Below are 27,953 nucleotides of genomic sequence, written 5' to 3'. Positions count from 1 at the left end.
GGAAGCTTAAGGTGAAGGAAGCCCGAGGGGAGAGTGATCAAAGTATGACAGAATTAACCCTGCAGTTTGAGAGGGAGAAGCTGGAATCAAATGTATCAGTATTACAGTTGCGTGTAGGTAACTATGAGGGAGACGTGAGGGAGGAGCTGGCCAGAGTTGATTGGAAGGGGAGCCGAGTAGGGAAGATGGTAGAGCAGCAATGGCAGGAGTTTCTGGGAGTAGTTCAGGAGGCCAGGCAGAAACTCATCCCAAGGAAGAAGAAACATAATAAGGGAGGAAAAAGAAAAAGCAGACAATATGGTAAAGATTAATGGGAAGTCAAAGGATTGGCAGCGCTTTAAAAACCTGCAGAGGACAACTAAAAATCCAATTAGGGGGAGAAGATGAAATATGAGAGTAATCCTTCCAGTAGTGTAAAGGAAGATTGCAAGACCTGTTTTTTAAAATAAAGGTAAGACAGAGGCAAGAATGGGCATTGGACTGCTAGAACTGAGGCAACTCATTTGGTACTTTGCATCAGTTTTCACAGGGGAAGACACCAGCAACACACTAGAACTTCAAGACAGTCAGGGACAAAGGGGAGTGTAGTGGCCATCATTAAAGAGAAGGCACAGGGTAAGCTGAAAGGTCTGAAGGTGGATAAATTACCTGCTCCAAATGGACTACACCCCAGAATCTGAAGGAAATAGCTGAGGTGATTGTAAGAGCACTGGTGATGATTTTTCAGGAATCACTGGAATCAGGGATTGGAGACTGGTTAAGGTAACACCCCTGTTTAAGAAAGGTGGGAGGCAGAAGACAGGAAGGTTTCAGAGTCCATCTTTCAGGATGAGATTGCAGAGTACTTGGATGTGTGAGGTAAAATAGGGCAGAGACAAGGGGAGGTCATGCCTGATAAATCTGTTAGAGTTTTTTGAGGAGGTAATGATTAAGTTAGACAAAGGAGAGCCAGTGGACATAATCCATTTGGATTTGCAGAAGGCCTTTGACAAGGTGCCGTGCATGAGGCTGCTAAATAAGATAAGAGCCGTGGTGTTAATGGCAAGGATATTGGCATGAATAGAGGATTGGCTGACTGGCAGGAAGCAAAGAGCGGGGATGAAAGGGTCTTTTTCGAGATGGCAACTGGTGTCTAATGGTGTTCCACAGGGGTCAGTTTTGGGACCACAACTGTTCATGTTATATTAACGATCTAGATGAAGGAGCTGAGGGCATTGATGCCAAGTTTGCACATGACATAAAGATAGGTGGAGGGACAGGCAGTGTTGGGGAAGCAGGCAGACTGCAGAAAGACTTGACCAGGGTAGGAGAGTAGGCAAAGAAGTGGCAGATGGAATACAATTTGCGGAAGTGTGAGTTTATGCACTTTGGAAGAATAGAGGTATTGATTATTTTCTAACTGAGGAAAGACTTCAGAAGTGTGAAGCACAAAAGGAGTCGACAGTCTTAGCTCAGAATTCACTTAAGGTTAACATACAGGTTTAGATAGCAGTTAGGAAGGCAAATGCGATGTAAGAGTGGATGTGGAGCACCTGAGGGCACAGCCTCAGAGTGAAGGGACGACCTTTTAGAACTGAGATGAGGAGGAATTTCTTCAGCAGAGGGTGGGGAATCTGTGGAACTCAAAGGGCTGTGGACGCTAGGTCATTAGAAACAGATAGCTAGGTTCCTGATTAGTAAGGAGATCAAGGGTTGCAGGGAGAATGCTGGAGAATAGAATTAAGAAACATTACAGCCATGATTGAATGGCAGAACAGATCTGATGGGCCGAAAGGCCTAATTCTGTTTTTATATCTTATGGCCTATGATGTTATAACCAAAAGAAATGTAGCCTTGAGCCATGCAAAGAGATGTCAGGGCCAATGATCAAAAAAATGGACCAAGGTAGGAAGTGTTAAGGAGGCGAGAGAAGGTTATGGAGACAACTCCGGACCTGGGGACCTCATAGCTGGATACAATATGGTTGGCTGGAGAGTCACTGGGACATTGTCTGGAATGGAGCCATCCAGCTGTGAAGAGAGACGGACAGGCTTGGTTGTTTTCCTCTGGGTGTGGAAGGCTAAGGTGGGGGGCTGGCAGATCTGATTGAGGTGTACAACATTCTGAGGGGCAAAGACAGGGCAGAGAAACATCACCCCTTCACAGAGAGGTCGATACCCAGGGGACAAAGTTTTAAGGTAAGGAGAGGAAGTTTTAGAGTGGATTTGAGGAAATATCTTTTCACCCAGAGGGTTGTGCATATCAGGAACTCACTGTCTAAAAGGGTGGCAGAGGTAGGGACCCTCCAGATGATCAAGAACTCTTTAGATGTGCAATTGAAGTTTCAGAGCAGATAAGCCTGCAGGCCAAGTGCTGGTAAACTGGGTTAGATGGATACAATAGGCTGAATGGCCTCTTTAATGGAAGAGGGTGGAATTAGGGTATTGAACTCAATGATCAACCATGACTATAATAAATGGCACAGCAGGCTTGAGGGGTCGAATGGCCTACTCCTGTTTCTAGTTTCTATGCTTCCTTGTCAAAACCCTATGTCAATTCATTCTGCATCTGCTTCAGTGGGAGATAAACCTTTCTGGCAAAAAACTTACAGCAGAATTTGTCCGGGTGCAGCATCCGGCTGAATCGTAGGCCAAGTCGGTCAAATTTGGGGCTTAGGAGTTTTGCAGCTATATTGCACCCAGCTGCACTGTTAAAGTGAATAGAAGATACATTACAACCATAAAAATATCATATTCAGTAAACTCTGAATGACTTAAAATTCCAGCCCAGGTCTGTGCACTTACAGAGACCTGAGAGAAGGGAGTGAAGTCCTTGCCAGATATCTGAACTGTGAATAAGCAAAGCTCGCCACTTGCAAATTGGTTTCCTTTAGCAGTGAATCAGTCAGCACTAACAAGGAGTTCAAAGGTGGCTTGGTGCACAGGAATATTGCACAAGCAGACATTCGTATCTCAGGATGATTCTTTTGATTCATGAATAACTGTATCATGATGGCTTGCACCTGAGGCATAAGAAAGCAAGCATTAGCCATTAAACAATACATGTTCGCATTGCCCAATGTGTACGGTGTTCTCATTGTATTTCTTATTTTTGAACAACTGTCATATAATCCACGGTAACTGCTCCAATCTGCAACGCTTGGGTACAAGATATTTCTAAATTTCATACTTTTCTGGATTATGGAAGAACATAAAAGTAGAAACCACTAGGAGGCATAAATATTTATCTGAAACACAAAACAGGGATAAACAATGCAAAGTCATAATAAAAAGTCATTTTAATTATTTTAAAATTGTGTTTTCCATGTTCTCACTCCAATTGTAGCCTTAGTTTGAAATATAAATGCTTCCTGACTTCACTCCGAAATGGCTTTGACTTTATGTTAATCTTATTGCCATTGTTCTCAGTTTATCCACTAAGTCACAAATTATCGTATCCCTTCATCATTTAACCAACTCATCCCTCAAACCCAAGAGTTTAAGAGAACACAGATTAATTTATTGCAACCTTTTATCATAATTTAGATTGTTGAAGCAGGTGGGTCATCACTGTTATTTAGCATTGTATGGCCTGACCCTTTTCTATTGTGCAGTTTGCACACCATTCACCATGTTACTAATTAGCATTCAGTTCATAAATATGGAATATGGAACCATCTTTGATTGTCTTTAAAAACCTATCTGATTCACCAATGCTCTTTAGGGAGGGAAATTTGCCATCCTTACCTGGTCTGGCCTTCATGTGATTCCAAACTCAATCCAATTGGTAATAGTCACAGCAAGCCATTCACTTAAAGGGTAATTAGGGATGGGCATCAATAATAGCCTTACTGGTGATGCCCACATCCCATGAAAGAACAAAAGGTATTTCACTCAAGGATGCCAAAAACGCCAAAAGGAATCATGAGGACAGATAACTGAAAGTGGACTCAGAAAGGTTAACTTTAAGAATCCTCTTATTGGAGGGAAATGGAGTTGGGAGCTGAAGAGGTAATAGAGGGAATTGTAATTGCTTGTCGAAATATAAATTATCTCCCCAAATGTCAGTATACATTGGGCCCACTGGAGATTGGAGCCTCAAGGCTGAGGCTGAGGGATTTTTTTCTTTAGTCAGGGATACAGATTGGAGGTGAAAACAGAGTTTAGGTCAACTATTGTCTAATTTAATGACTGAATACGCTCAAGGAGGTGAATAGCCTTGTTCTGTTCCTTTGTATAAAAAAGAAAATGGGATTCAAATAGAAAAGGAGGCAATGACAAACAAAACAGCTTAAAAATGGAGAAAAAGAAATTTTTAAAAAATCAAATTGCAAACGTATAAAGGGCTAACTTGAAATCAAAAACCTGGCACACAGTATATTCAGATGATAAGATTCCACCACCGATTCCAAACCCGTTAAAGTTAGTGCTTAACATGTTTAGAGCAACTTGAAGTTTTGTTTTACCTTTCCTGGGTCTTTCTTTGCAATGTTACGCAGAGCCATGATAGCATCGACCTGAACTTTCAGCGGGATGGTAGCAGCCGCTGTGCCGAAGCCGGGTAACAGTTTCATGATGTTCTTGATGCTCACTGGCTGCCCTGCATTGCCGATTGCCTTGAGTCCGAGAACAATGTCCTCCTCATTGGCATGTGCTGTAGCTGCACTGAGCAAGTCATGGAGCGGCTGTGACAAAGAACAAAGTTCAAAGAAAATTACAGCACAGGAACAGGCCCTTCAGCCCTCCAAGCCTGCACCGATCCAGATCCACTATCTAAACCTGTTGCCTATTTTCTAAGGATCTGTATCCCTCTGCTCTCTGCCCATTCATGTGTCTGTCTTGATGCATATTACATGATGCAATCGTGCTCACTGGCAATGCATTCCAGGCACCCACCATCCTCTGCGTAAAGAACTTTCCATGTATATCTCCCTTAAATATTTCCCCTCTCACCTTGAACTCGTGACCCCTAGTAACTGAGTCCCTCACTTTGGAAAAAAGCTTCTTGCTATCCACGCATGGAAGAGGAGAGCCTCCATGAGAAACAAATAGGATTCATATCAACACAGTTCAGTCACAGCTAGCGATTGCATCACATCAGCCCACCTTAAACAGACTGTCAGGGCACGTCTCCTTCTCTGCACAGAATCTGAAAACCATGGAGCCATAGCCGAGGTAAACAATCTGGCGAAGTATGGGGATCTGCTGCACATGATTCATGCCAAATAGTTCCTACAGAAAAACAAAAATCAGGTTAGCTGTTACCTCTTAGAGCAAAAAAAGGAATATTGTGATGTATGGTGTGTGTTATGCATAAATATATTTTATTTTAGAGTTTGAATTTTGAACTAGGAGACTGAGGGAGGATCGTATAAGATCAAGACAGGCATGGATAGGGTGAATGCACTCAGTCCTTTTCCCAGAATTAGACAATCGGGGACAAGAGGTCATCAGTTTCAGGTTAGAGGGGAAAAAATAAAAGGGAACCTGAGGGAAATCTTTAGACAGAGAATGCACGTAGAATGAGCTACCAGTGGAGGTGTTTGAGGCGGATACATTAACAACATTTAAAAGGCAATTAGACAAATACATGGATAGGAAAGGTTTTGAAGGATATGGACCAAGTGGGTTAGTGTGAATGGACATTTTGGTCGACATGGACAAGTTTGGGCCAAAGGGCCTGTTTCTGTGCTGTAGGACTCTCTGACTCTATGACTGTATAACTAGTGGCATGTAGAATCCAGTCTGAGTAAACAAAAGGTTTAATGATTAGCAGTGTAATGGGGTTTAGTTTTCATTGGGAGAGTTTTTAACAAGCAATCAGAGTAAACGGTGGTCCATCAGGCTTTTAGTTAAAGAAATCTCAATTTGTTTTTGTCTTAGGAAACGTTCCAGTGTTGTGAAAGTTGAAGGTGAATGCACAAAACAGTTATTCCTGAAGAAATAGGATAGTTTAGAACTGTTAAGCAATTTGTTACCTCAGTGAAATGGGATTACTTGGCAAGTTCCAGACCAAAATGTTTGGCTAAAACTCTGAAGGGGTTACTTCAAGCTGAGAAACTCTAAGCTCAGTTGTCAGGATACTCAAGCAAGAGGCAATCAGTCTTTCAAGATGAGGCATTGTTAGGAACAGTTCTGTCGATCTATAGAGGTGATGGAGAGGTTATTGTCTGTGATGAGTGATTATTGTACAGGGTTACTACAGATATGAAGCTGTATTTTACCATGTGATTCAAAATCTTTAAACTTGTGCTATATCTAAATGGCCGGCACGGTGGCACAGTGGTTAGCATTGCTACCTCACAGTGCCAGAGACCCGGGTTCAATTCCTGCCTTAGGCGACTAACTGTGTGGAGTTTACACATTCTCCCCATGTCTGCGTGGGTTTCCTCTGGGTGCTCCAGTTTCTTCCCACAGTCCAAAAATGTGCAGGTTAGGTGAATTGGCCATGCTAAATTGCCTGTAGTGTTAGGTGTAGGGGAATGGGTTTGGGTGGGTTGCGCTTCAGTGGGTCGGTGTGGACTTGTTGGGCTGAAGGGCCTGTTTCCACACTGTAAGTAATTTAATCTAATTTGTTTTTTTTTCTATTTATCTTGTTTTGTTTTGCATATGAAACTTCAATTTTATTGTTAAAATCAAACCTGCAACATTGTGTACTTATGTTTCAGTGCGAAATTATCTCATTGATTAAAAATCAAACAAGCTATGATCTATGAAGTCAGGTTTCAGTCTGGGATCTGACTTGTCCAGAAATAATATCAGCTGGGTTCATAATAGTTCTGGATGTAGGTTTGCTTGCTGAGCTGGAAGGTTCGTTTTCAGATGTTTCGTCACCACACTAGGTAACATCACCAGGGAGCCTCCAGATGAAGCACTGGTGGCATAGCCCCGCTTTCTATCTAAGGATACTAGTGAGAGTGGGTATTTTGTAAATGACATTTGTGGCTAGGGTTTCTGGGCAAGTTTTGTCTGCTTATTTGAGTTTGTTTCTGAGAAATCGGCGGACAGTGTTCATTGGGTACCCATTCTTTTTGAATACATTTTATAGGTGATTTTCCTCTACTCTGCGTAGTTCCTCTGTGCCGCAGTGTGTGGTGCCTCATTGAAATAATGTTCTGATGCAGCTTCATTTGTGGATGTTGGGATGATTACTTCTGTAGTTCAGTATTTGGTCCATATGTGTTATTTTCCTGTTGACGCTGAAACCCTAGACACTCTCCCCTACATCAATGACATCTCAGAAATGACTGCCAGACTACTCAGACCTCTTAGCAACATGGTAGCCCACAAACCCACAGACACACTAAAACAGCAGCTGATGGACTTGAAAGACCCCATACAGACACCAAGCAAAACTAATGTCATTTACAAAATATCACGCAAGAACTGTAACAAACACTACATTGGACAAACAGGCAGAAAACTAGCCACCAGGATATATGAACATCAACTAGCCGCAAAAAGACATGACCCACTCTCATTAGGATCCTTACATACAGATGAGGAAGGACACCATCTCGACTGGGACAACACATCCATCCTAGGACAAGCCAAACAGAGACACACACGAGAATTCCTCGAAGCATGGTATTTCTACAGGAACTCTATCAACAAACACATTGACTTGGATCCCATTTACCACTACCTGAGAAAAAGAACTGGAAATGACATCACCACAGGAAATGATATCACTGCGTGAAATAACATCACCAACCCAAGGAAACCTAAACACCTAAATAGAAAGTGGGCCATACCACCAGTACTTCATCTGGAGGCTCCCTGATGATGTTACCTATTATGGTGACAAAACTTCTGAAAATGAACCTTCCAGCACAGCGAGCAAACCTACATCCAGAACCTCAACCTGAGCTACAAATCTTCACAAAACCCGTTCATAAAAGTATCAGAACTGCTTCTCTGCTAGCCAAGTTTCTAATAGATGCAAGAATGTACCAGGGATGAGGGACTTCTATCAATAGGATAGCTAATTAAGATGTTCAAAATCATAAAGATTTTTGATAGTCAATAAGAAGCAATATTTTCCACTGGCAGAAGGGTCAGTAAGAAGGGGACAGAGGCGATTATCAAAGGAATCGGTGGAGAAATCCAGAGATATTTTTACATAGCAAGTTGTGAGGATCTGGAACACACGATTCCAAAAGAGTGGGAGAGGCAGATACAATCATAATTTTCAGGGAGGGCATTAGACCATAAGACTATAAGACATAGGAGTAGAAGTAAGGCCATTCTGACCATCGAGTCTACTCTGCCATTCAATCATGGCTGATGGGCATTTCAATGCCACTTACCTGCACTCACCCTGTATCCCTTAATTCCTTGTGAGATCAAGAATTTATCAGTCTCTGCCCTGAAGACATTTAATGTCCTGGCCTCCACTGCACTTCGAAGCAATTAATTCCACAGGCCCACCACTCTCTGGCTGAAGAAATGTCTCCTCATTTCCATTCTAAATTGAATTCTAATTCTAAGGCTGTGCCCACAGGTCCTAGTCTCCCCTCCTAACAGAAACAAATTCCCAGCATCCACCCTTTCTAAGCCATGCATTGTCTTATAAGTTTCTATTAGATCTCCTCTTAACCTTCTGAACTCTAATGAATACAATCCCAGGATCCTCAGCCGTACATCGTATGTTAGGCCTACCATTCCAGGGATCATCTGTGTGAATCTCCGCTGGATACGCGTCAGTGCAAGTATGTCCTTCCTGAGGTATGGTACCCAAAATTGGACACAGTATTCTAAATGGGGCCTAACTGGAGCTTTATAATATCTCTATAGCACATCACTACTTTTACATTCCAACCCTCTTGAGATAAATGACAACATTACATTTGCTTTCTGAACCATGGACTCGACCTGCAAGTCAACCATTAGAGAACCCTGGACTAGCACTCCCAGATCCCTTTGTACTTTGGCTTTATGAATTTTCTCACCATTTAGAAAATAGTCCGATCCTGTATTCTTTTTTCCAAAGTGCAAGATCTCACATCTGCACTCGTTGAATTTCATCAGCCATTTCCTAAACTGTCTAAATCTTTCTGCAGCCTCCCCACCACATCAGAACTGCCCGCCTAACGTCGTATCATCGACAAACTTTGCCAGAATGCCTCCAGTCCCTTCATCCAGATCATTAATATATAAAGTGAATAGCTGGGGCCTCAACACTGAACCCTGTGGGACACCGCTTGTCACCTGCTGCCATTCTGAAAAAGAACCTTTTATGCCAACTTCCTGCCTTCGGTCAGACAGCCAATCCTCAATCCATGTCAGTAGCTCACCTCGAACACCATGGGCCCTCACCTTACTCACCCGTGAGGTACCTTATCAAAGGCCTTTTGGAAGTCTAGGTAGATAACATCCAGTGGGTTTCCCTGGTCTAACCTACTTGTTACCTCTTCAAAGGATTCTAATAGGTTTGTCTGGCACGACCTCCCCTAACTAAACCATGCTGAATTAGACAAATCTTTGAAGGGAAAATATCTGGGGAAAGATTGAGGAGTGGAATTAATTACAAAGCCCTTTCCAGGAGATAGAAAGGCACAATGGGCCAAATGGCTTCCTTCAGAACTGCCCCACTCTATGTATCCGCGAGTGGAATATGTTCATACTCACTCTGACTATTGATAGGCTTTGATGGTCAGCTGTGATTTGATGCATGGCAAGGACCAAGGCCTGAACTATGTCAGCTGTCGAGATGTCCAAGTTCTGAATTTTAGTTTTGAGGAAGTTCAGTGCAGCAGGTGTACCAACAGCAGGAAGCGCAAACAGAATCCAGCGCCGAGTGCTACAAAACAGAACAGAATGTCTTCTTGTTTTCATATGTTTAATTCCACATTTTCCTGTCATATTCACATATAAAACAGCCACAATCTTATTTTCAACAGTGGAACAGGTACAGAGGTTTGAATGCCCTGTTCCGGTTGTTATGCTCCTCGATAATTGGTCATGGGTGACCGGTGTTGGACTGGGGTGTACAAAGTTAAAAATCACACAACACCAGGTTATAGTCCAACAGGTTTAATTGGAAGCACTAGCTTTCGGAGTGACGCTCCTTCATCAGGTGATTGTCACCTGATGACAATCACCTGATGAAGGAGCGTCACTCCGAAAGCTAGTGCTTCCAATTAAACCTGTTGGACTATAACCTGGTGTTGTGTGATTTTTAACTTTGTACACCCCAGTCCAACACCGGCATCTCCGAATTTAAACTTCTAGTTTTGTTTCTTCAGTGTCACTGGGTCAGAATCCTGGAATTCCCTCCCTCAGGGCATTGGGGGTCAGCCCACAGCATACAGACTGCAGCGGTTCAAGAAGGCAGCTCACCCCCACCTTCTCAAGGGGAACAAGGGACGAGCAATAAATGCTGGGCCCAGCCAGTGACACCCACATCCCACAAATGAATTTAAAAAGTTACATCATAATCTTTCACATTTTAAATAAAAATGTTTTCAATACAATTGTTAAACAAAGCAAACACTAAGAATGCTAACAAACACCATCAATCAACACAAAAACATATCATAAAGGAAGCAGAGGGTTACAGTTGAGGGTGCTTTTCCCCACTTGGAAATTGGTGTCCAGTGGAGTTGTACAGCGATCAGTGTTGGAACTCTTGCTGTTTGTGGTATATATGCAGACTTGAATGTAGGAGGACCGATCAGTGAGTTTGCAGATGAAACAAAAATTGGTACTCTGGTGAACAGTGAGGAAGATAGTTTTGGATTACAGGATACAGGATTACAGATGGGTTCGTCAAATGGACTGATCCGTGGAAAATGGAATTCAATCCAGATAAATGTTAGGTAATGTACTTGGGCAGGACAAACAAGATAAAAGAATACATTATGAGTGGTAGGACCGTGAAGAAATACTGAGGATCAGAGGGACCTTGGAGTGTTTATGTGTCTACTGGTTCCTTAAGGTATCAGGGCAGGTGGATACAATGGTTATCAAAGATATCTACCTTTATTAACCAAGGCATGAAGTTTCAAAACAGGGAGGTGATGCTAGAACTGTATAAAGCCCTGGTTAGGCCCAACCGGAGTATTGTGTGCAGTTCTGGAATCCAGATTCTAGGGCAGATGTGATAGCACTGGAAAGGGTACAGAGGAGACTAGCGAGGATGTAGACTGGGCTGGAGAGTTTCAGCGATGAAAAGGGATTGGACAGACTGGGTGTTCCTTACAGCTGAGGAGACTGAGGGGACATGATTGAGATGAGAAAATTATGAGGGGCATAGACAGAATAGACAGGAAGGAACATTTACCCTCAGAGGAGGGATCAATGATCAACAGTATAGATTTAAAGGAAGGGACAGAAGGTTTAGAGAAGAAGGCTTTTCATCCAGAGGGTGGTGGGAATCTGAAGCTCCTGGCCTGTCAGGGTGGGAGAGGCAGAAACCCTCATCACATGATAGGTATTTAATTGTGCACTTGTGATGTCAAGGCATATGGGGAAAGTGCTCAAAAATGGGATTAGAATAGTTAGGGGGTTGTGTTTGAACAGTGTGGCTATGATGGCCCAAAAGGCCTTTTCCTGTAGATCTCTATGATCGTACAAACACTGCTCAGAACAATGTGTAAGCTTAATTTATATTTTTTACTTTGTGCGTTAAAAAGGAAATCAAACGAGCCATCTCCAAATCTCAAAACTGACCTTTGGATGAGAATCACCATATGAATATTTCACATTCCTCTATTGTAGACAAAATTTCAGAAAGGGAGATCCATTATTTAATATTTTCCCATTTACAACTCCTACATTATTGAATATTTACATTATATTGACAGGTTGTGCAGTGTAGGCTTGTAATACGTCAGTCATCGATGATTAAGGGCTGTACACTTGAATCTATTTAAAATTATAAAAGTTTTGATATTCCAGCTGGAGTCTGTAATGATTTACTCTGTTATGGGAGTCAAGAACATAAGTTGGTCCATTGAGAGGGCAATGGAAAACTGTAATTCTCTCCTTTAAGACCAAGATGATCACTCTCGCTGGAGCTCATCCACTCTGCCCATTCTTTTTCTCCATTTCTTCTCTTTTCTATCCTCTTCGTGTTTTGTTTCCATCTTCTATCCTGGCCTCTGACTGACAACCTCCTGGCCTGACTTAGAGACCCCCCGTAGCGTCCTCCTGGCCAGGAGTAGTGGCGCCCTCGGGCATCCTCCCAGCATGGTATCTTCCCGGCCTGGCGTGGGGTTCTGAAGTGATCTCCCAGCCTCATGATCGTCAAGGCCTGGAGCCAGGGCCCCATGCAGACAGGAGGCTAGGTGCCAGTGTGGTCTGGGTTGGAAGGCTGTTCCTCTGAACTTTAACTGCAGCTTTGACATTTTATTTCTCCATTTTCTAAGATCTTGCAACTAAAGAAACTGTACCTCGAGACCTTTGCACCTAAGGTGATGCTGTAAGTAGTGATGTATAAACTTCTCACTGTACTCATTGAATATATGTGACAATAAAGGCTAATTCCAATTCTAATTCTAAGAGGATGGAGTATTAATCTGTACCCAAACCAGTCAGTCAGACAGAGAAGCAAGGTATGTTATTCTGTGGATAGAGTTTATTAACTACTCAGTCTGACAGCTTCTTATACCAAATCCCCACATAACCCCTCTGTGTTAGACATGTTGGCTATACTGTATAAATTTGCTCAGATAAAAAATACCTAACTAATAGCCAAGAAGTTTCTCTTCAGCCTCAAATAAAAACATTTGCAAACAACAGTGGACTTAACTAGACTTTAACGTTTTGTAGTCAATTGAAATTTTCAAAACTCAGATTCTTACATTTTTATTTGGTAAGGTTATTAGGAATCAAGGTCGGTAATTACAATTAACATCATTCTGAATTTGACCAACAAGAAGAACAACACGTTGTTTTCTTTTTCAGCATAAACCAGTAAATGAGCAATGTAAGAGTCAATTACTCACTTGAGCTCAAGGCTGTGTGACTTTCTCCACAAGGTATCGATAGTTTCTTCTGTTGTGGATCGGAGTAATTGAACAAGTTGCAGAAATTTGGCAGGGGTGTCAAAATGGATTCTGTCCTGATTGTGCCGTTCCAGGTGTGTCAGGATGTCGAGAATCTACAAAATTAGGAGAGTCACTTCAAATTACTTCCAATTTCAAATCTCAGAAACAGGCCAATACAACATAATTTGGTGATTAGGTAAGAGTAATATGTGAGTGTGGCATTATCATTTTGGCTGGACGAATGGAAAATCAGAATATGTTTTGAAAGAACTGGAAAATGTTTGCATTCAGAGAGAGTTGGGTGTCATGAATCACAGAGTTAATATGTAAGTGTCATTAAAACAATTAAGAATACAAATTGTATGTCAGCCCTCATTACAAGTACGTTGGAGTAAAAACAAGGAAGTCTTGCGACAATTATATGAAGCTATGGTGGAATCAATTGCAGTACAAGGTGGGCAATAAATGCTGAAATAGTCAGAGACACCCATGTCCCATGAACAAACAAAACTAAACACTGTTCCATTTTAATCTCTGTACTGCAGAAAGAATGGTTCCACGGATGAGGACATTTATTAATGAGGGTAGATGTATTGAAACCTTTCTGTCTGGGGAAAAACAATGGTTAAGAGGACATCTGATTGAGATTTTCCCACACATTAAAGGAACAACGACAAGATGGCATAGATTTAAATTGATTTACAAAAAATAGGGGATGTGACTTTGATGTGCATAAAAATCTTTCACACAGCGAGAAGTTAGGGTGTAAAATCCACAGCTAGTACTCTATGGAGACAAAAAAAACCCTGCAGATGCTGGAATCCAAAGTAGACAGACAGGACACTGGAAGAACACAGGAGGCCAGGCAGCATCAGGAGGTGGAGAAGGGTTACATCCGAAAAGCTGACCTCTTCACTGCCTGATGCTGCCAGAACTGTAGTGGAGGCAGGTCAATTGAGACATTCAAAAGGTTATTGGACAATTGGATAGCAATAGTGTGTAAGGATATGGGGCAAGGCTGGGAGATTGACACTGGGTAATGATGGGCTGAAGGGCCTCCAACTGCAAAGTAACAATTCTGAGAATCTGATTAAGATGTACTTGCTTTATACAAGAGTGTTCACATTGCTGTGCTAAAGGGATGGCAGATCTTGTGATCATGGAACACTCTCCACACTTTAGGCAATGGGAGGTGATATTCTTTAACAAGACAGATGTATAAGTGATGTGTTTCTGCAATGAATAATTGGACTTTCAGGGATCGAGAACAAGACGGCATGGATTCAAGAAAATTGGTAAAACTGCAGTACAACCAGCTCCTGATCAGGTTCTTATTGTCTTCATGCTGCCAAGGAGGGCCAGAAGCAGCTACAATAGTAACATTTAAGAAGTCATGCCCCACCAGGTTATAGTCCAACAAGTTTATTTGAAATCACAAGCTTTTGGAGCACTGCCCCTTTGTCAGGTGAAGTGAGAGGGAAGCACACAGACACAGAATTTATGGGTAGAGAGATCAAAAGATTGACCATGGACTACTCTTCAAAATCAGTCTCATTCTTGGACACACACATCTCCATCAAGGATGGACACCTCAGTACCTCACTCTACCACAAACCCATGGATAACCTTACGATGCTGAGCTTCTCCAGCTTCCACCCAAAACATATTAAAACAGCCATCTCCTACGGACAAGCCCATATGCATGATCTGTTCAGACCAAAACCTGACCAACACCTGAAAGTGTTGAAAGGCGCCCTTACAAGAACAGGATATGATGCTCAACTGATTGGATGCCAGTTCCGAGGTACCACAGTGAAAACTGCAATAAACTCCTCAGAAGACAGACACAGGATACGATCAATAGATTACCCTTCGTCATCCAGTACTTCCCCAGAGTGGAGAGACTACACCGTGTTCTTCACAGCCTTCAACATGTCATTGATAATGATGAGCATCTCATTGAGATCATCCCTCCGCCTCCACATCTCACCTTCCAACAACAGCCAAACCTTAAACAGACCATCGTTCGCAGCAAACTGCCCAACCTTCAGGACAACAGCGATCACAACAGCACACAACCCTGTCATGGCAACTTCTGCAAGACATATCAGATCATTGATATGGACACCACCATCACACATGGGAACACCACCCACCAGGTACACAGCAGATAATCATATGACTCAGCCAATGTTGTCTATCTCATACGCTGCAGGCAAGGATGCCCTGAGGCAGGAGCAAGCAGACACTACAACAACAGATGAATGGACATCGCACAACAATCACCAGACAGGAATGTTCCCTCCCAGTCAGGGAACACTTCAGCGGTCAGGGACATTCAGCCACTGATCTTCAGGTGAGCATCCTCCAAGGTGGCATTCGAAATACACAACAACATAGACTCGCCGAGCAGAAACTGACAGCCAACTTCCATACCCATGACGACGGCCTGAACTGTGACCTTGGGTTCATGTCGCGCTACATGTGACCTCACCACACTGTTCTGTATCTGTAAAATCTTCCTCACTGTCCTGTTTTGACAGCGTGACTTTGATAACCTGTTATGATCTCTTTAGTTTAGTTAGTTTCTACAGTTTTGGATTATTTATTACTTTGGTTAGACCCCCGGTACGTGACTTGTATACCTAGCATGTTATCCCAATGAAATACAAAGAACTGTGGATGCTGCCTATCAGGAGCAGGGGCAGAGCTTTCTGGGAGTGCTCTGTAGCTCTTGCAGCATCTGTGAGGAAGAGTCAGAGTTAATGTTTCCGGTCCGGTGACCCAAACTCTGGTTTTTCTTCACAGATGCTGCCCGACCTGCTGGGCTTTCCCAATAGCTTCTGTTTGCATTCCATGTTATTCCAGCTGTTTAGCTTGTCTCCAGCACCACCTTATTTTTAATTTTTGTAATTATCTCTCTGCCTCATTTATTCAGATTATAGGTTGCTTGTTATTCAGCCATTGAAACTTTACTCACACTGTCTAACACTCTTATTCACCTGTAGGTTCAATACTCCTTTCACACCAGCTGTATGATCTGCCCTTGATCTATAAACTCTGTGGCTCTGTGCTCTTCTCTCTCACTTCATCTGAAAGCTTGTGATATCAAATAAACCTGTCGGATTATGACCTGGTGTTGTGTGACTTCTGGCTTTGTCCACCTCAGTCCAACATCAGCATCTCCACAACATTTAAGAGGTATTTAGACAGACACGTGAACAGACAGAGAATACAGGGATATGGATCATTTGCAAGGGATTAGATTAGGATGACATCATGGTCAGATATAGTGGGCCGAAGGGCCTGTCCCTGTGCTGCCCTATTCTGTGTTCAGTGTTCTATGTTCTTTTGGAAGTTTATAGCTGCACCAGATGGAATAATACATCATCTTTTTGTGACATTTACCACTTTTTCCACATTGTGGACTTTCATTAATTTCATTGGTTTGCCAAGTATATTCTCATCAAAGCGATATTTCAAGGTTCCTCGATTCACAAACTGAACCTGCTGCTCATGTAGTACCACAGGCCTGATGTTTACCAGCCTGAGGTGTTGCCTGTAGATAAGATGAAGAAAGGTTATTGACCGGGGAGACATTCAACTCTTACACAAGTAAAAATCAGAATCCGATTATCAGATGTTGGAAAGACAAACACCCTAACCTTTTATTTAGCAGAAAGCCAGTGAAAGAAATAGAAGAGCAGGAGTAGGCCATTCAGCCTCTCAAGCTTGTTCTGCTATTCAATGAGATCATGGCTGACCTGTGGCCTCACTCCAAAAACCTGCCTTTGGCCCGTATCCCTTAATACCTTTGCTGAACATAAACGTATCTTTCTCAGATTTTAAATTAACAACTGATTTGGCATCTGTTTGTAGAAGAGAGTTCCAAAATCTCCCACCCTTTCTGAGTAGGCGTGATTCCTAACGTCTCTCCTCAACGGTCTGGCCCTAATTCTCAGACGATGTCCCTCGATCTAGTCTCCCCAACCAGTGGGAATAGGTTATCTTTATCTACCCTGTCATTTCCTGTTAACATCATGAAGACTTCAATCAGATTACCCCTTAGTCTTCTAAACTCTGGCTAAAACAGGCCTAATTTGTAGAATTGCTCCTCATAACTTAAACCCCTGAAGTCCAGGCATCATTCTTGTAAACCTACGTTGTACTCCCTCCAAGACCAATCTATCCTTCCTAAGGTGTGGTACCCAGATCTGCTCACAATGCTCCAAGTGGAATCTAACAAGGGTTTTGCAGAGCTGTCTGAATCTGAATTTTGAGGGCAATTTATATCAGATTGAATTTCAAACAAAAGGAATCATATTTCATTACAAAGATCATGAGAAACTAAAATTAACAGGATATTGCTGTCAAGCTAAAACAATGTCTGCCTATGTATAAATGAGTAATGGAGCATATGAATTTCAGTGATGTCCCAAATACTGGAAGATCATATCAAAAAGCATATTCCTTCTACTGTTCATAGGAAGCAAGGTATTGACTGCACCCAACAAGTCCAAACTTCCAAAACCCAAAACACAGTGCCCAATGTTAGATGTGATTCTGAAATTCCTTTTTTGCCGCATAATCCCGAGTGTGCTATCCATTATGCTGACCAACCAATACAAGACAGGCATTGGGCTCTCAATTTGGCACACTCTTGAGTACTGAAAGCTCCATATATTAACAAACAGGGCCCTGTGTTTGGCAGAGAGAAAGAACATGAACACACACTGCCTCAACAGAATAGAGGATGGTCATTCTCTGGGTCATTTCTCAGAGCAAGGCCCTGACCCATCAGAGTCAACCAGTTAGGTTTAAGCTTTGGGGCAGCATGGTGGATCAGTGGTTAGCACTTCTGTCTCACAGCACCAGGGTTCTGTGTTCAATTCCACCCTTGGGCTAATGTGTGGAATTTGCATATTCTCCACATGTCTGCATGGGTTTCCTCCCACAGTCTAAAGATGTGCAGGTTGGCTGGATTAGCCATGCTAAATTACCCATAGTGAACAGGGATTTACAGTACAGTTCACACCTAAATTTCATCCTCCAAAATGCAACACTTGGCATTGTCTGGATTAAACTCCATCCTGCCATTCCTGTGCCCAAGTCACTAATCTATCTATATCCTGTTGCATCCTTTCAAAATCATCGGCACTATCATTAACTCCTCCAGCCTTTGTGTCGTCTGCAAATTTACTAATCTTACACATTTTAATAAACTTCCAGATCATCTATATATACTACAAACAACAGAGGACCTAAGACTGATCCCTGTGGAACACCACCAGTTACCGGTCTCCATTCTGAAAAACACCCTTCCACAGCTACACTCTGTCTTCTATGACCAAGCTAGTTTTGTATCCAACTAGCCAGCCCACCCTGAATCCCATGTGATTTTAGTACAATGGCTACAATAGGTTCATATCCAAAGACTAACCTTGCTTTCATGACAGCAGCTCCATCATGTTCATTGAATGGTGTAAATTGATGCACTTCATGAACCCTTGCTTCCTGAAGAATTGCACCAGCTGCTGTAGGTTTTAGGGTATGGGTAAAAGTAGCAGATGCACGTATATTCCTATTGCTCTGAAGATAGGAACAATGTAACGTTATCATTTTGTGCACCTCCACTCAGAGCATCAACAACAATTTGCATTTTGTGGTTGTCTTGATGCAATTAAACATCTACACAGTGCTTCCCAGAAATGGTGTGAGGTAATATTAGGACTGATGTCCTGAAACTCCGTCGGAAAGGATGTTTGAAGATAATATTAAAGTAAGATGGCATAGTAGAGGCAGAGAGATTTAGCAATAATGTTTCACTGCCTATGTCCTTCAGAGTTAATGAACGGTAACCAATGGTGAGATGAGTCAGACTGGAGATGTTTAAGTGATCAGAATTAGAAAAGCACAGATATCTGAGAGGGTGTTATGGTTGGTGGACATTGAAAAAGATTGGGACTAGGCCATGGAAGGGTTTGAGAATAATGATGCAGAAGTTAAAATCAAGGCAGTGCTTAACTGAGACTGAGTGTGGGCCTGTGAATACAGGTTTGAATAGTGAACACCAACATGGATGGACATTGAGATCATGCATTGGACTTAACAGCCATCTCAGAACTCAAATCCAGAATCAAGCTGGACAGTGAGCAAGTCACCATCACTCTTGAGGGACTGCCTATGAAAGGAGATAGTGATCAGGACTTGGTGAGAGTTAGGGCAAGTCCGCAAGGGGAGGCAATGGCCTAGTTGTATTATCGCTGGACTGTTAATCCATGTAATGTTATGGGTTTGAATCTTGCCACGGTAGATGGTGGAACTTGAATTCAATAAAAATGTAGAATTAAGAGTCCAACGCCAACCATTTTCGATTGTTGTGAAAAATCATCTGGGTCACTAATGCCTTTAGGGAAGGAACCTATCATCTTTACCTGGTCTAGCCTACATGTGACTCCAGATGCACAGCAACGTGGTTAACTCTTAACTGGCCTCTGGACATTTAGTGATGGGCAATAAATGCTGGCCTAGCCAGTGATGCCTACATCCTGTGAATGAGTATTAAAATAAAATTAGATGGAATTACATGGAGGGGAGAATATGGAACAGCCAACCAGGGATACTTTGAAATAGTCAAACCTACAGGTAACAAGTATTTTTTGGACAAATTTTGTTGGTTCATGGAAGATTTTGCAAGTTAATTTTCATGAAAGATTGCAGACTAACCCGACCAGTCTAATTTTGTGCCACGTTCATGCCCAGTTTCCAGAATGCAGTCAAACAGAAACTTTAGCCGTTTTTGAGAAGATTTTTAGCTAAGGTTGATGCTAAGTATGGACATTAGCTCGCTGAGCTGGAAGGGTTGTTTTCAGAGGTTTCATACCATGACAAGGTGACATCATCAGTGAGAGAGTCCGGTGGGGCGCTGGTAGTATGTACACTTCACCAGACTCTCTCACTGATTATGTTGCCTGTCAAGGTGATGAAACCTCTGAAAACAACCCTTCCAGCTCAGCGAGCTAACTTACATACAAACTCTAGCCCTTGATTTTATTATGAGTTTTGGGGATAACAGTTGGTTTTATGAGGAGAGAAGAAAGTTCTGAATTGATGAAGTTTACCTGTTGGCAGATAGGGCAGAGTTCAGCATAGACTGCACCAGTGAATATCATAACTTTCTCCTTACAGTTATTCAAGTCTTTGGACTTGGTGACAGTAATTCGGTTAGCTTTCTTGTTTTCCTGAATGATGTAATTTGTGAGACAAACACCTTCAATCCCAGCCTGCAGATGGGAAAAGAAATGGCTTTATTTCAAGGAGATTGCAATGCACCCAGTTGGGAAAAATCAGCTCTTAAAATGCGAATAGTTGGAAATGATCAGACTAGTTCTCCATTCTGAATCATACAACAAATCAGATAGCATGTCTCATTCACCAGGTTAAATGGTTTATCATTTCTGGGCAAGAATAAGACCAGATGACCTGAAGCAATAGGAACAGAAGTAAGTTTTCAGCCTTTCGATTCAATAGGATCACAGATGATCCAACAGTCCTCACTTCCACTTTGCCACATTTTCCCTATAACCCTAGATTCTCTGACTGATCGAGAATAAGGAAGTTTTGCTGCTACTGTAAAAGGCTTTGCTGGAACCACATCTCAGGTAACTGCACAGCTTTGGGTTTTTTTAATGTTATAGATTGCAGGTGGCACAGCAGGGTTCACTAGGATGGTTCTTGCGGTGAGAGAAATGCCCTTCAAAGAGGGACTGAGTGAAATGGATTTATAATCTCTGAAGTTTAGAAGAATGAGATGTGATCTATCGAAATGGAGAAGGATGTGGAAAGGCTGATGGGTTGGATACAGAGATTGTCTCCCCTTGCCTCAAGAAATCTACGTCATAGTCTCAGGTTGATTATTTCAGACTGAGACTGTACTTTATATCAATGATTTGGAAGAGAGTGTAAGTGGTCTGATTACTAAGTTTGTAGATGACACAAAGAATGGGGGAGCTACCAAGAGTGAGGGGAATTACCAGCAGGAGAATGGGGTTCAGAAACTGATCAACCATGATTGAATGGCAGAGCAGACTCGATGGGCTGAATGGCCTAATTTCTGCTTCTATGTCTTATGATACAGCAGGATTTCAATAGGCTAGAGACTGGGGTGGAGAAATGGCAGATGGTGTTAAATCCAAACAAATGTGAGGTGATGGATTTTTGAGGATCTCATGCAGGAGGAACATCTATAATAAATGACAGAACTCATTAGCATCAACGTACAAGAGGGATCCAGGTGTACAGGTACCGAGTTCATTTAAAGTAGCAACACAAGTGGATAAGCTGGACAAGAAGACTCATGGTATGCTTGTCTTAATTATTCAGGGCATGGAGTATAAAATTGGCAAATAACGTTGCAGTTGTATAGGGCTTTATTTCAATCACATTTGGAGCATTGTGTTCAGTTCTGGTGGCCACATTACCAGACAAATTTGGAGGCTTTGGATTGCATACCAGGATGTTACCTGGGGTCTGGAGAGTATTAGCGGTGAGGAGAAATTGGACAAACCTGGTTTGCTTTCACTCGAATTTTGGACGATGATAGAATTTTACAAAATTATGAGTGGTAGGGATACAATGGAAAAGTTGGATCTTTTTCCCAGGGTAGAAACGTCAATTACTAGCGGGTGTAGGTTTAAGGTAAAAGGGGGTAAGTTTAAAGGAGATGTGAGAGGCAGAGGGTGGTAAGTGCCTGAAATGCACTGCCAGGGGAAGTGGTGGAAGTGGATACAATAGCAACATTTAAGAGACATCTTGACAGACACATGGACAGGCAGCGAATAGGAGGATATGAACCCTGTAGAGGTGAAAGAGTTTTAGTTTAGAAAGGCATCAAGTGCCTGTGCAGTCCTGGTGGGCCAAAGGGCCTGTTGCTGTTCTGTCCTTTGTTCTTTAGATGAGGAGAAATTTCTTCACTCAAATAGTCCTCAATCTTCAGAATTTTCTAACCCAGTAAGATAGGGATGCTCAATCATGAAAATATTTAAGGTTGTGACAGAGAGATTTCTGGTTTCTCAGGGATTTTGGGAATCAATGGATATGGGGAGTGGCCGGGAACGTGGAGCTGAGGCAGCAGATAAACCGTGAACATTTGAATTGTGGAGTAGACTTAGAGGGCTGAATGGTCCATTCCTGCTTCTATTTCTTGTGACGTTTTGCATGTAATACACAAACTAGTACCAGGGCAAGGGCTGCTAATGCAGTGGGACAAAAAAATGCAGTACCTCTTGCAGCCCATAGAAATTTTGTGATTTCTTCATGGTGATTTGAAAGATGTTGAGGATTCCACGATGAATGTTCAGGACATCTTCAAGCAGGTCTGCAGGGGCCTGGATGTTTCCCACTCGGCCGTTGCTGTACTCAAACTTCACGGGCTTGGTCAGCTCTGGAGCCAGCTTCTGTGTGAGTTTATGTGACGGGATGAAGGAATCTCTGGGCCAAATGCCATTGTACTCCAGAATCTGAACATGGGAGATCTGAGAAAACAAAACAAACCGTTACATGTTTGTTACAATAATGCTGAAAACTGTTTGGCACCGGCAGACTCAAACGTTGTCTCGGAGATTGGTAAAGAACTTAAGTACAATCTTTCAAAGTTGTGAAAACTCTGACTGGGGGGTGGCACAGTGGCTCAGTGGTTAGCACTGCTGCCTCACAGCACCAGGGTCCCAGGTTCGTTTCCAGCCTCAGGTGACTGTCTGTGTGGAGCTTGCACATTCTCTCCGTATCTGCGTGGGTTTCTGCCAGGTGCTCCAGTTTCCTCCCACAGTCCAAAGATGTGCAGGTCAGGATGGATTGGCCATGGAAAATTGCCATAATGTTCAGGGATTTGTAGGTTAGGTACAGTAGTCAGGGGTAAGTATAGGGTAGGGGAATGGGTATGGGTGGGTTACTCTTCAGAGGGTCAGGGTGGACTTCTGTGTTACAAAAGCTGATATTTCTTAGGCTTTTGTTGTAAATGATACTTGCCTGTACCACTTCAACAGATAAGGAGTGTGAACTTTATTAACACGATCCTCTAACTGAGGAATTATATATCAATTAGTTTTTGTTGCTTGCCTGTACTCAATGCAAAATCTAGTCAACCCATCCTGTTTGGCAACTAACATCCTCAGTGAGCACCAATTTCCTTTGCTAGCTTTGATTGAATGATTTTCACCATGTATTCAATCTGTTTCCAAGAACAATACAACACAGGAACAGGCCCTTCGGCTCTCCAAAGCTGTGCCGACACATTTTGCCCTTCCATACTAAAACTGTCTTTACTTACAGGATCCATATGCCTCTATTCCCTTCCTATTCATGTATTCATACAGGTGCTTATTGAATGCTGCTATTGTGCCTGCTTCTACCATTTCCTCTAGCAATGTGTTCCAGGTACTCACCACCTTTTGTATGAAAAATATGCCTCGTCCGTCACTTTTAACCTTCCCCGCCCCCTGCATCTTGAACCTGTACTCTCTAGTCATTTACCTCTCCCTCCTGGGAAAATGTCTCATACTTTCCACTCTATCCATGCCATTCACAATCTTATAAACTTCTATACAGTCTCCCCGAACCTCCTGCACTTCAGTGAAAACAAACGCAGTCTATCCAACCTTTCCTCATAGCTAAAATCCCCCATACCAGGCAACATCTTGGTAAACTTTTTCTGTACCCTTTCCAAAGCATCCACATCCTTCTGGTAGACTGGTGACCAGAACTGTATACAATATTCCAAGTATGGCCTAAGTAAGGTTCTACAATGCTGCAGGATAACTTGCCTATCCATATACTCAATGCCCCTTCCAATGAAGGCCAACATGCTACAATTTTTTTTTAACTGCCTTATCTACCTGCGCTGCCACCTTCAGAGTTCTGTGGACCTGCACATTCAGATCCATCTGCATATCATTGAGTCCTACAGCATGGAAGGAGGCTCTTTGGCCTAACTGGTCCATGCCGACCAAATTGTCCATTCACGTTAACCCCATTTCCCTGCACTTGGCCCATATCCTTCTATACCTTCCCTAACCATGTATTTGTCCAAATGCCTGTTCAATGTTGTTAGTGTACCCCCTCAACCACTTCTGCTGGCAACTCATTCCATATGCGTACCACCCTCTGTGTAAAAAAGTTGCCCCTCGGGTCCCCCTAACCTTAAACCCTCTAGTCCTTGATTCCCCAACCCTGGGAAAAAGACTGAGTGCATCGACCCTATCCATGCCTCTCAATGATCTTACACACTTCTATAAGGTCCCCCCTCAGTCTTCTACGCTGTAAAGAAAAAAGTCCTAGCTTGTCCAACCTCTCTCTATAACTCAGACCATTGAGTCCTGGCAACATCCTTGTAAATTTCTTCTGCATGCTTTCCAGTTTAATAACATCCTTCCTAAAGCACGGTGATCAAAATTGAACACAATACACCAAGTGCAGCCTCACTAATGTCCTGTACAACTGCACCATAACTTCCCAACTTCTATACTCAATGCTCTGACTGATCACGGCCAGTGTGCAAAAAGCCTTCCTCACTGCCCTATCTACCTGCTGACTCCACTTTCAGAGAACCATGCACCTGAACTCCAAGGTCCATCTGTTCTACTACACTCCTTAAGGCCATCCATCATGAAACTCCTACCTTGATTTGACTTTCCAAAATGCAAGATATCACACCTATCTATATTAAACTCTATTTGCCATTTCTCGGCCCACTTCCCCAGCTGATCAAGGTCCTGCTGCAATTTCTGATAACCTTCCTCACTGTCCATGATACCTCCTATTTTAGTGTCATCATTGATATAGATAACAAACAGCAATGGGCCCAGCACCAACCACTGAGGCACTCCACCAGTCACAGGTCTCCAGTCCGACAAGCATCCTTCCACTATAACACTCTGCTTCCTACCATCAAACTAATTGTGCAGTTTGACAGCTCTCCCTGGGCTCCATGCGATCTAACCTTCCAGAGCAGTCTACCATATGGAACCTTATCAAAGTCTTATTGAAATCCATATAGACAACATCTACCAAACTGCCCTTGTCAACCTTCCTGGTCACTTCATCAAAAACCTCTCATAAATTTGTGAGGCATGATCTCCCAAATCTTTACTCCTAAGGGTTCTGCCATTCACTGTGTAATTTCCACCTGAGCTCATCATTTTAGGTTTAAATATTAGGATGTTGCCTTATTGATACAAATTCCCTTCTATCCAGAATCTGCCCCACTAACACTGTACAACATCTCTACAATGTTCCTGAAATTTCTCAGTAACATTATCAGATCTCTATTTCCTTCCTCTAAGTACAAGAATACATAAATTAATTATCACAGTGTTTCATTCTTAGCTGGTTGAGATGTGGGAGTATCACTTTGTGAATGGTCTCTTTTTCCTGTGACTTCATTCTTATAGTCTCTGACATCTCCCATGTTTCTTGCCAGCTGACTGTTTTGCTATTTCTAAAATCTGGAGTAACTACCAGGTAATTCACTTTACTAACCCTCTTAATAACTGTGTATAAAACACCGACTCTCACTTCCAGAGTCAGAAGTCAGATGTCATCAGGTTCTTGTCCAACAAGTTGATTAGAAACAGGCTTATTTTGGGCAGCACGGTGGCTCAGTGGTTAGCATTGCTGCCTTACAACACGAGGGACCCGGCTTCAAGTCCAGCCTCGCGCGTGGAGTTTGCACATTCTCCCTGTGTCTGTGTGGGTCTCCTCTGGGTGCTATGATTTCCTTCCACAATCCAAAGGTGTGCAGTTTAGGTGAATTGGCCGTGTTAAATTGCTCATCGTGTTCTGTGATGAGTAGGTTAGGTGCATTGTTCAGGGGTAAATGTAGGATAATAGGGTAGTGTGGATTACTCCTCAGAGGGTCAGTGTGGACTTGTTGGGCCAAAGAGCCTGTTTCCACACTGCAGGGATTCTAATCACAAGCTGTTGGAGCATTGCCCCTTCAACAGGTGAAGTCTGACTTGTGAAAGCTTGTGATTTCAAATTAACCTGTTGGACTATAGCCTGGTGTTACCTGACTTCTGACCTTGCTCACCCCAGTCCAATACCACGACATCTACATCTTCATTCTCAGAGGTTCACTTTGTAGACATAGTAACACTGGGGCTTTGTTCCCTGTTTAAAACATATTAGTTGTAATATTTTTGCTGTCAACTCTTCTACTTCTTCTTTTGAAGTTTTTAAATGCCTGTGTGCTACTTTACATGAACTTGATTTTCCCAAGAAACACAATATTGAAGATTTGCTGTTTTATCTTAAAAACTTCTAAACCTGAATGAGTTTAATGGACTTTTTAACACATGAGCATAACACTAAGTGTACAAAACCCAATGCTTTCATTTGGGAAATCTCCAGTAGCAAATAGCAAATGTGAGGTGATGCATTTAGGCAAGACTAATTCTAGAGCGAATTATATAATAAACAGAAGAGCCTTGGGAAAGGTTGATGGGCAGAGAGATCTGGGAGTACAGGTCCATTGTACCCTGAAGGTTGCTGCACAGGTGGATAGAGTGGTCAAGAAGGCATATAGTATGCTTGCCTTTATTGGACGGGGTATTGAGTATAAGAGCTGGCAAGTCATGTTAAAATTGTACAAGACATTGGTTCGGCTGCATTTAGAATACTGTGTACAGTTCTGGTCACCACATTACCAAAAGGATGTGGACGCTTTGGAGAGGGTGCAGAGAAGGTTTACAAGGATGTTGCCTGGTATGGAAGGTGCTAGCTATGAAGAGAGGTTGAGTAGGTTAGGTTTATTTTCATTAGAAAAAAGGAGATTGAGGGGGGACCTGATTAGGGCTTACAAATCATGAAGGGTATAGACAGGGTAGATAGAGATCAGCTTTTGCCCAGGGTGAAGGATTCAATAACGAGAGGTCACACTTTCAAGAGATGAAAAGTTTAAGGGCGATACATGCAGCAAGTACTTCACACAGAGGGTGGTGGGCATTTGGAATGTGTTGCCAGCAGAGGTGGTAGATGCAGGCACGGTGAATTCATTTAAGATGTGTCTAGATAAATACATGAGTAGATGGGGAGTAAAGGGATACAGATGCTTAGGAATTGACCGACAGGTTTAGACAGTACATTTTGATCGGCTCAGGCTTGGAGGACTGAAGGGCCTGTTCCGGGGCTGTAAATTTTCTTTGTTCTTTGTTATAAAAAAAATCCAGTCGAGTAATATAAAATAAAGAGCTATGGAGACTGGAAATTTGAAACAATGCAAAGAGAGGGAGGGAGACCTATCTTGGCTTGTAGGCTTTTGGGAGATCAGAGTGCAGCTGTGTACGTTTGTGTGACAAACTGTAGCTTAACTGAGAAGCTGTTGCCAGGCAGTTATTCTTTTTAATTCATGGATACCTCGAGTCATAGAGATGTACAGCACCGAAGCAGACCCTTCAGTCCAACTTGTCCACGCCGATAAGATATCCTAAATTAATCTAGTCCCATTTGCCAGCATTTGACCCATATCTCTCCAAACCCTTCCTATTCATATAGCCATCGAGATGCCTTTTAAATGCTGCAATTGTACCAGCCTCCACCATTTCCTCTGGCACCTTATTCCATACACACACCACCCTCTGCGTGAAAAAGTTGTCCCATTTTAAATCTTCCCCATCTCACCTTATACCTATAGAATATAGAGTGCAGAATACAGCGCACTCGATGTCGTGCCGACCTGTGAACTATTCTCAGCTCGTCCAGATACGCTATCCCAAAATTATCCATGTGCTTATCGAAGGATTACTTAAATCTCCCTAATGTGGCTGAGTCGACTACATTAGTAGGTAGGGCATCCCACGCCCTTACCACTCTCTGCGTAAAGAACCTGCCCCTGACATCTGTCTTAAATCTATCACCCTTCAATTTGTAGTTATGTCCCCTCGTACACTTGGACGTCATCATCCTAGGAAAAAGACTTTCACTGTCTACC

At 42.5% G+C, this 27,953-nt stretch overlaps 1 protein-coding gene across 2 annotated transcripts in view; it reads right to left on the bottom strand.

Annotated features, from left to right (window-relative positions):
• Window positions 1-27,953, bottom strand: part of LOC122554110 (vitellogenin-like) — a 105,158-nt gene that overhangs the window by 74,558 nt on the left and 2,647 nt on the right. The window contains exons 4-13 of one of the 2 annotated variants that reach the window (XM_043698608.1): window positions 22,252-22,503; window positions 20,092-20,253; window positions 18,411-18,559; window positions 16,379-16,529; window positions 12,929-13,083; window positions 9,609-9,780; window positions 5,085-5,210; window positions 4,445-4,663; window positions 2,784-3,001; window positions 2,589-2,686 (exon numbers count right to left, since the gene is read on the bottom strand). In XM_043698608.1, coding sequence (XP_043554543.1) covers window positions 2,589-2,686; window positions 2,784-3,001; window positions 4,445-4,663; window positions 5,085-5,210; window positions 9,609-9,780; window positions 12,929-13,083; window positions 16,379-16,529; window positions 18,411-18,559; window positions 20,092-20,253; window positions 22,252-22,503 — 1,702 coding nt within the window. The remainder of the gene's footprint in view (window positions 1-2,588; window positions 2,687-2,783; window positions 3,002-4,444; window positions 4,664-5,084; window positions 5,211-9,608; window positions 9,781-12,928; window positions 13,084-16,378; window positions 16,530-18,410; window positions 18,560-20,091; window positions 20,254-22,251; window positions 22,504-27,953) is intronic. The other variant, XM_043698609.1, reaches the window with a different exon arrangement.

Source organism: Chiloscyllium plagiosum, chromosome 11, assembly GCF_004010195.1.
Source record: "Chiloscyllium plagiosum isolate BGI_BamShark_2017 chromosome 11, ASM401019v2, whole genome shotgun sequence".
NCBI lineage: Eukaryota > Metazoa > Chordata > Chondrichthyes > Orectolobiformes > Hemiscylliidae > Chiloscyllium > Chiloscyllium plagiosum.
This window is presented reverse-complemented; position numbering and strand designations above follow the sequence as displayed.